General features: G+C 35.5%; 1 protein-coding gene across 1 annotated transcript in view; it reads left to right on the forward strand.

Moving 5' to 3' along the window:
• Positions 1–10,000, forward strand: part of LOC107121001 (vesicle transport through interaction with t-SNAREs homolog 1A-like) — a 327,612-nt gene that overhangs the window by 3,278 nt on the left and 314,334 nt on the right. The window contains 3 exon segments of the mRNA XM_015423795.1: positions 422–523; positions 526–626; positions 7,835–7,855. Coding sequence (XP_015279281.1) covers positions 422–523; positions 526–626; positions 7,835–7,855 — 224 coding nt within the window.

Consider the following 10,000-nt stretch of genomic DNA (forward strand, 5'->3'; position numbering starts at 1 on the left):
TTCTTTGTCTGATTGTTTTGTTGTTTTGACATTTCCAATTCCACTCTGTGTATGCAACTACAAAAATTGAATGGCAATTCCTATGTGTGGAAATTTAATTGTATTTTATATGATATAAACTCACTTATCTCCATGGCTTGGTAGGGATATAAAAGGTTCATATAATCAGATATTGGGTTAAAGAGAATTAGGATTCTGTAAAATGACATGGGACTTGGGAGGGGACTCAGAGAAATCAGATAATCAAGATTTTGGGGTAGTCTCCATTGAACTTAGTAGAAGCATCTCTTGTATAAGCTGTGGTTTGCTAGGCTAATTTTGGCTGAAGGATGTAATTTAGCAATTCTGCTAAAAGTTTTGATAATTCCTTCATCATATTATACATCTTATAGATAAAGGACTCAGTAATAACTGTCTTTAGAGGTTTTTAAAAAATCAAATAGGTATCCATTAGAGGGCTCTCGAGGTTTTAAGATGATCAGCCTTGATAGTGATGGCTCCGGAGCTTTGCTTGCTCACACTTTCCCCCCCTTCTTTTTGTTTTACAGAAAAGGTCACGGATTGCCTACAGTGACGAGGTGCGGAATGAGCTCCTAGGGGATGATGGGAATTCCTCGGAGATCCAGGTAGGATGCTAATCAAGAAGCCCTAGTGGGTGGCTGGAGGGTGAAGGAGGTCATTGGCACACTGGGCTTCTCAAGCTGCTCCTTAACAGCATTAGTAACAACTCATGTGGAAGTGATACTGTTTAATGCAAAGCTGGGGTCTTAATCAACTTCAAAATGTTTCTTGGAGATCTTACAATTTAACCCTTTACCTTGTGATCACTGTCTGCTATCTTTTAAAAAAATCTTTTCTTCTCTTTTTCTTTATTATTTGGAACTTAAGGAATAACTTGAAACACTGTGTTTGCCGACAAAACCAAGGTCTTCACCTCAAATACTTGTAAAAGGAATAAAAAAGTTACATAATGTAGCTTTGATCAGAATGAAATATAATTAAATCAACACTGGCAGGCAAAACAAATGAAAATGAGCCTTCAGAATCTGACAGTTGCTCTATGTTTCCATGTGGGTTGTCTTCTCGAAGCCAGTTTTTCCACCCTTGTATAAAAAATACAAATTATTTTAAAAAGTATGCAATGTAACGGACACAGATTTTTATTAGTGTCTTAAAGGAATGTTCAGGAACTATATGTGTGCTGATTAATTTGCTGATTAATCAGTGCATGGTAACCAATTACAGTAGAGGGTTTTTTGTACAATTATTAGAGAAACAGTGTTTTCAAAACTTTATAGCCATCCATGCAGATATTTAAAGTTGCCTTTTTAAACACTTATCGCTATGCCACCTTTATTCCTGAATGAAAGTTATATAATGGGAAATAATTCCGGTTTGACTTAATAAAATAAGTGAAATTAAGGGTATAAATAAATCTCTATTATTTACAAAGAAGTTTATTACTTAATTTATTTGGTATATTCCATATTTCCTGATTTTTTAAAAAATGATTCACTGTTGTATTTGTAAGGCATTAGATCCTTGTTATAAAGTGATGTGTGTGTGCCTGCATGGGTGTGTTTGTGTCATAAATTGTATTCCATGTTAAAATGAGACTATACTCCAAGGACAGATTCCAGCCAAAGCATTCCCATTCATTTTAATGACAGTTCTGCTTAACTCTTCTATTGAAATCTGCGAGATTTGAAATTATGTAGCTGTGGATGAATTGTGTCCTTTGTGTAATGTCCTATAATGTTACGATGCATATTTAATTGAGGGATTTTCTTGCTTTACAGAAGTTTGAAAAGTTTTCATCTTAAAAGAGGGGTCATTTGTTTCAAGGAAAACATTATGCAGTCAGATACCATTGATAAATTTCAGCTCTAAAAAGCAGATTTAGATTTCTGAATTCAAATTATTTTGTTCATTTTTAGATAACAAAGGGAATATCTGTGACTTCAGCGTTGAAAGGAAAGTTATGATAATTCATAGGTGAAAACAGAATTTATTATTTTTAAAAGTACTTTAAGAATTTACCAATTTTACTTCTTATAACTGATTTGATACTCTTAGTTGCCAGCAATATGTTTAGAATATTAGTGCCAATGAGAGAAGAAAGGAATTCTTTGAATGATGCTTTGAAATTAACATGAAGAAACTTTGTTGTATGGCAAACTTTGTTTTTTAATTTTAGGTGGTAGCCATTGATCTGAAGGAGCAGAACAAAATTTGAGTCCAGTGGCACCTTTAAGACCAACATAGTTCTATTCAAGGTATAAACTTCCGTGTGCATGCACACTTCCTCAGACACAATGAAATGGAAGTTACCAGTCCATACACATAGGTAGAGGTGAACAGTAAATTAGCATACAGCATAATGAAGTTGTTTAACAGATGCAAGAACCAGACAGGAATAACTAGCTTAGTTTGTATGGTTACCATTTGTTTGGATTTAATTCCAGGGGAGAACTTAGTGAAGGAAATAAATATGTCAAAATTGGAGATTGATGAGCAGATGTATCCTTAATTGTGGAATGCTGAGAGTAATTAAGTGAGACCCTGCCATTACTCTCCATCTGTCTCCTTTCAAGCATGGAGGCGACCTTACAGGATCTTCTTCTTTGAAGCGGGGCAGTTGGCTGTGCAGAGTTATCTTTCCTATCCCCAGACCAGAGAAATGCATTACCATTCCAAATTACATTACATTACACTACACTCTACTATTTTAATCTACTATTCCAAGTAAGAAATAAAATAAAATAAAGAGGCTTTGTGTCCCTTCTGGAAGATTAGTGAGAATACAGATGTAAGGACTCAATGAGGTTAGCATATGTAGTAAAATAAAAAACCAATATTCCTGTTAAATCTTGAGGATTATGTTGTATGCTAATATACTGCTCACCATCTACCTATATGTATGGACTGGTAACTTTGATTTCATCGTATCTGAAGAAGTGTGCATGCACATGAAAGCGTATACCTTGGAGATGAGTCAGCAATGTGATGTGGTAGCTAAAAAGGCAGATGCAATTTTGGGCTGTATTAATAGAAGTATAGTGTCCAGATCACACAAAGTGATGATATCACTTTACTCCACTCTGGTTAGACCTCACCTAGAGTTCAGTTTTGGGCACCACAATTTAAGAAGGATATAGACAAGCTGCAATGTGTCCAGAGGAGAGCAACAAAGATGGTGATGGGTCTGGAGACCAAATCCTATGAGGAAAGGTTGAAGGAGCTTGGAGATGAGAGGTGATATGATAACCATCTTCAAGTATTTGATAGGCTGTCATAAAGAGGATGGTGTGGAGTTGTTTTCTGTTGCCTCAGAAGGTCGGACCAGAACTAACGGGTTGAAATTAAATCCAAAGAGTTTTCGGCTAAACATTAGGAATAACTTCCTGACAGAGCGGTGTTCCTCAGTGGAACAGACTTCCTTGGGAGGTTTTGAGCTCTCCTTCTTTGGAGGTTTTTAAACAGAGGCTAGATGGCCATCTGACAGCAATGCTGCTTCTGTGAATTTAGGCATATCATGAGAGGGAGGGCAGGAAGGGTTGCCTCAGTGCTTAGTTCTTGTAGCTCTTTCTTACATGCCCAGGGAAGTGCGGATCACCATTTTGGGGTCAGGAAGCAATTTTTCTCCAGGCCAGTTTGGCCAGGGATCCTGGAGGTTGTGGGGGGGTTTGCCGTCTTCTGGGCATGGAGCAGGGGTCACTGGGGGTGTGGGCGGAGGTATTTGTGCATTTCCTGCATTGTGCAGGGGTTGGGCTGGATGATCCTGGAGATCCCTTCCAATTCTATGCTTCTATGATCTGTATTCTCACCAATCCCCCAGAAGGGACATTTTATTTTATTTCTTACTTGGAATAGTAAATTAAAATAGTAGATTGTAATGTAATGTAATATGTAGTAGAATGTAACGTAATTTGGAATGGTAGATTGGAATGCATTTCTCTGGTCTGGGTACAGGGGAGATAACTCTACACAACCAGTCGCCCCACTTCAAAGAAGAAGATACTGTAAGGAGACAGATGGAGAGTAATGGCAGGGTCTTCAGTTAATTACTCTCAGCATTTCACAATTAAGGATACATCTGCCCATCAGTCTTCAATTTGACATATTTATTTCCTTCACTATGTTCTCCCCCAGAATTAAATCCAAACAAATGATAACCATACAAACTAAGCTTGTTATTCCTGTTTGATCCTTGAATCTGTTAAGCATCTTCATTATTTTGTATTTACTGTTCATCCTCGACTGGTAACTTCCATTTCATTGTATCTGAGGAAGTGTGCATGCACATGGAAGCTTATACCTTGAATAAAACTATGTTGGCCTTAAAAGTGCCACTGGACTCAAATTTTGTTTTGTTTTTAAGTGTTAAAGTTCAGAAATGAACAATAGTTTGACCACTACTCTAATTCAAAAATGTAACATAAATCAGTACAAAATCCCTGAAAATGTTGTCCAGTCACTGAAAAGTAAGTGCTGCACCAGAAAAACAAAGAAACAGCTGTTTAGGGTTTGGGCAAATGAGGAGTATTGACTACTTTACAGAGGCTGATAGATATCTGAGGAGAGGCTTTGTCAAGAGAACTGGGAACTTCAAAAACAATTCTAGATGAATTTTTTTTTTGAGAATAGCAAGACAATATGATTTTTGCGTGTAATATGTGCTAGTACATATCTTCCAGGAATCAGTTACTTGTATGGTTTTTCTGTGCCCAGTTGTGTTTCAGAAGTATAATGGCAGAACCTTGTTAAAGTAAATAGGTACACAGGATTTGCTCTTGAGTAGTTTGCCACGGACAGCTTAGCTGAACAATCATTATTATGAAATGTTTGAAATTCTGTGTGCAGCTATTCTTGATGTGAAAAAACCCACAGTTGTGTCCTGTTAACAATGTTGTCCAAGATGATTTTCATGTTTTAATGACTACCTCAAGGCAATGACTAATATATGATAGGTATGTTAATGTTTGTAAAAACTGCTGTTCCCCCTTAACTTAAGTTGCAATGTTCTATTTAAAATAAAAGCCTTTTGGTTGGGGTAGATAGTTGTGGATTTCATTGGAATATATATTTATTTATTTATTTTCCTGGCTGCTCTTAGTTGGGTTATCTCTCCCCCCCCCCGCGCATTTATTTATTTAGAAAATTTAAACTATTTAAAGGTGCCCTTTACACAGCACAGGGTAAAATTTGGGTGTGTGTGTGTTTGTATAAAATAGTCTGTGAATGTGCAAATATAGTATTTTAAGCAGTACTCTTCTGTTTTGATGCCCAAGCTCTTCACTGAAGTGATTCAATATTTAGTTATTCCTGCATTTTCATTTGTAATTTAGAGGGTTTGGGTTATGTACTTCAGAAAAGAAAGCTAATACGGTGTTAGTTAGAAGTGGTTCACTTGCCAAAAAAACAAATGCACAAACAAAACTGTATGGACATTTAGCTGTTTACAAATCCTATCATTTGTTATAAAATTCTGTTACCTTTCCCAAACTAGATTTGTTAGGATAATCTGAAATAATTCTTGGTAATCAGTTACCTGTGTGAATGTCTCAAGTACAAAGTAAGCCAAGGCAAGCATATAAGTTACCATTGAAAAATATTTTTGGTGATATGGTTGCATAATTTTTGACAACCAAGTTCTGATAATGTGAGATTTGGAATTGCTGTGCATAAAGTGTGTTAAAACTCCAGAAACTGACCAGGGGGTGAAGTTGGTCAATTTAATTCCCCAAGATCTAAAGAAGGTCGGTATCACTTCATATAGCCCTGGCAGAGCAGATCATTACCAGTCACAAATCTGTTCGTTACATGCCGAGAGTTTATAGCAAAATAAATAGACAGTCATCACAAGTTCAGAAAATTGTGTGTTCGACCCACGATAATGTGTAAAGGGCGTTTAATAGAGTTCAGCATTTATTCGTTATCTGTATGCGGGCAGAGACGGCAGTGGCGTTATCAGCTTCTTGGGGGGAAATTCGGTAGTTTTCCATGTCACGTGACATGCCTCACAGACGTGCACACTCTGTGTTGCAGTTTTGATTCTACTCACAGCAGAAGGCTTAGCCACAAGAGATTCCACTGGTTCAAACCAGCGTAAACCAGATTTTTTTTTAGTCTACAAAGGAACAGATTACTGCTTGTATCAAACTGGAAAAAAAGAAGAATCTTTGTTTCAAAAATATGCTGATTATCATAACGTAAAGCGGTGGCTACACACATTTTAATGTTGCTTGCCTTCATTTGGCAAGCTTTATATAGTAAAATTTTTAAAATAGCTGTCGTAGAATTTCATCAAGTGCCATCATTGTTAAATGGGGGGAAATCTTTTGTTAATTTGAATGAATATCTTTCAGCCATTATTTAAAAAAAGAAAATCTCCCATTACTTAGCTTGGTTGCAAATCCTTTGCAGAGCTTAAATTCAGCCATGCAGCACAAACAAGATAGAACATTTTTTGTTTGGGACCTATTGAAAAAACAAATGTGGAGCGTTTTAAAACTCTCATTGACTATAGTAGAGTGTCATGCCCCAAATGGTCTCCATTGCAGGAAAGTAGTTTTAAACTTTGGCCCTTAAAGTATCATAGCCAGCTGAGGAATGGTGACCTTGGGGTGGGGGGAAGATAGTGATGCGATCAACACTTAGGTCATCTGTTTTAAACAGATGTTTGTCTTTGGAGAAGAAAGGGGGGAGCAAGAAAGAAATTTACAAACAGGTGGGTTAAGGGTGGTTTTGGAGATGTATGTTTTCTTGATACTGAAACCTTGAAAAAGATTCTTTTATAAAAACATCAGCAGCTTCCTTCCTGCTTATTAAGTGAAACATCTCATGATTGTTTGGTAGTACTATGTTCTTTAATTTTGTGTAATCATAAGCAAATTGACAGTACTATTACCATTTTAATTGGAGACTTCATATCTATAAAATATCTTCAACTGTATATCCAGGTTTAAAAACAAGTTTCTAAAGAAGTACATAATTGTCAGTGACTAACCAAAGTTGCCCTTTAATTGTCAAAATAATCTTTGCTCCTTCCTGTAACTATCATTTTAGCTAGTATAACTGACAAATGAGTCCTACTTTAAAGTTAGTAAAACAGCAGCATCTTGCAGGACTTTTGGGGAAGTAAGTATAATAATTCAGAAAATATAGTCAAAATGTGTTTGTTCGGCAAACCTGAAGTAAACATTTTGTTTTGTTGTCCATTTATTTTTAATTAAGAAACACACTGGAATTTCACTATACTAAATTGCATAGGCTTGACGGAAAAAATAGTAGCAGTTGAGTTAAAATGAAGCTTCCAGTTTTGTTATAAAAACAATATAACCAGTGCCCAATGGCCATCTTTTGTAGTTACTCTGATGTATTTAATAAGATTATTCTGTTTAACAAATAAAAAGGCAGGTGTCAGAACTAAAAAAAATACAAAACATCCTGAAAACTTGTATATACAAAATCACTTCAGCTGTACTATCTTAGAAGAGAGGAATAGTAAACTTGTTTTTCCCCTTTATATTATAGACTTCTATGAAGTCATTCCCTTTATTTCATGATGGTGTCTTAGATGTGGTTTAAAAGAGAATTTCACACTATTCTCTTTGTTTAATGTGACAGTGTGAGAAAGTGATCTTTATTCGTTCAAAAAACTCTGCATGTAGTCTATGTTTAGGTTCTTTTAATGTGTTTGTCTGTGATTTTTAAATGCTAAACATGTAAACAGATAAATTGTCAATGTTAATTCTGTATCCTGTCACACAACTGATCTTTCTTTCCTGCCATTTCTTTCCTTTTTATCTTTTTTTGTGCGTTCATGTTGCAGTTGATAAAATTACGTGAAGAGGTGAGTACTTCTCTGCTTTTTGTTGTCTAGCTTTTCCTTTAAAGCTGAGTTTCCAAATCTGAAGTAGATCTTTTTGGTCACTGTTTCAGAAAAACCTGCACAAAGCAAACAAAATAAAATTAAAAAAAATTACATTTCTTTCTTTCTTTCTTTCTTTCTTTCTTTCTTTCTTTCTTTCTTTCTTTCTTTCTTTCTTTCTTTCTTTCTTTCTTTCTTTCTTTCTTTCTATACGTACATGGGAATCCCTAGATCAGACCTTTAAAATTACAATTCTTTGATAGCGTAGAGGAAAGGGATAATTTGAAGGCACTGGAAAGAAGAAGGAAAACTACTATTTGATCTCTATTAGAATACCATGATCTAATCAGATCCTGTAATGATATCTGCATCACACAATCTTTGATGGAGTAAATACCTTTATATCTCAGCACTGTTAGAGAAGGTACTGCATTAGTGGGGGGAGAAAAACTCTGCTTGAAACCCTACTAGCAATACATAATACATCATTGTGTAGACCTACTGACATACAAAACAGTATGAAAATATTGCATGCGTGTTGAAAATAGAATCCAGGTAGATATATGCTCAGTTGTACATCAGTATTTATTATTTATTTGTGCATATGCTGTCGAGAATGTAGATGAGAGCCCTTTTTCCTCACACCTTAGGAAATGACCTGAAGTGGCAGCAACGCTTTTGAGACAGATGTAGAAGTATCTTATGGTTATTTCCTGACATTCTCTAGTATGTTTTTGAAGTGTCCTCCTCAATATTATTTTATAGTACAGCATATTCTTGCACTGTTGTATAAAAAAATATTCATTACTTAGTCAGAGGTTGGGAACAGTGAAAGTGGCTAGGGAACTAGTATTCTGAGGTAGCTGTACAGTAACACCTCAGAGTTCCTGGCAGAGACAGAAAACAACAAATTATGCTTGTTTAGTCTTGTATTTGGTGGGTGACATTATGATATGGTCATATGTGTTTAATTCAGAAAGAGGGGAGAGGCAGGATGTTTTGAATCATGACGGTCATACTTTGAAGGAACTACAATACAAGTATCTTAAAAATAAGTGAATCCTTGATTTATATTCTTCCCTAATACATTGATCAAATATATGTAATAATGCTATTTTAACTCCCAACAGCTAGGCAGCTTCTTAGTAAACGGTGAGGAAATACTACTGCTATACAAAATGCAGTGGAGAAAGCAAACAGACCTTGAGCTCTGTCCTCAGTTGTTGTTTATGGAGTGTCATTATTGTACATATTATTTCACAGGGTAATGTAAACAAAAGGCAAGTTCCTACCCTGATGAGCCTACAATCAAAATTTTGGTTGGGATGGGGGCAGGAAAGTAGAAAGCATAGGGAGATTGTCTCAAAGGTTGAACATGAGGCAGTACAATTATGTGTACATAGGTTTAATTTAAGATGGGGAAGAAATCTTAAGAGGCTAATTTGGTCTTCCATTTGAATGTTAGTATGTGAAATTGATAGTGTGGTAGTAAGTATGTGAATATGATGATTTCTTAGTCTTTTGAAATTGAGTCCAGCTTTCATGGAGACTTTAGAACACAAATTAAACTTTTTCATGACTGTGTATAGGCATACCTATATTTGTAGAAGGATGCAATGGAAGGATTCTTGAAAGTAAACGCAATGATACTTATAAGCCCAAATCAAAACAATTGTGTAATAGACTTTGAAAACAGTCATTTGAACTTATTAGTAAAGTGATAAATATAGACAATGTAGTATAACAGTGTTAATATTAACACTTATGAAAATAAATCAGGTAATTTAGCCTTTGGTGAATATTTAGCCTTTTTAAAAATGTGTGTGTGTGTGTGTGCGTGCGCATAGGATTGTATTACTGTTTTCTTATTTTGTAAGCCCTCTCATTTATCTTTTTTTGTTTCATAGTTTTTGGGGGGAAGCATATGAAATGTATGGCTAAAAAGGAGATTGGAATTCAACATCAAAGAGTAGAATGTGAAATGCAATGGAACCTTCACTACTGCAATTTTTAGCTACCCTATTATAGCTGTAAGATAAACTGTAAAGAGGGTGGTGTTTATATAGAGAGTGTAAAATGCACATTAAAGCCCAAATGATGGTTAGTGCAGTGATTCTGACAAGGTTC

This window comes from Gekko japonicus, unplaced genomic scaffold (assembly GCF_001447785.1).
Source record: "Gekko japonicus isolate JY-2015 unplaced genomic scaffold, Gekko_japonicus_V1.1 scaffold180, whole genome shotgun sequence".
Classification (NCBI taxonomy): domain Eukaryota; kingdom Metazoa; phylum Chordata; class Lepidosauria; order Squamata; family Gekkonidae; genus Gekko; species Gekko japonicus.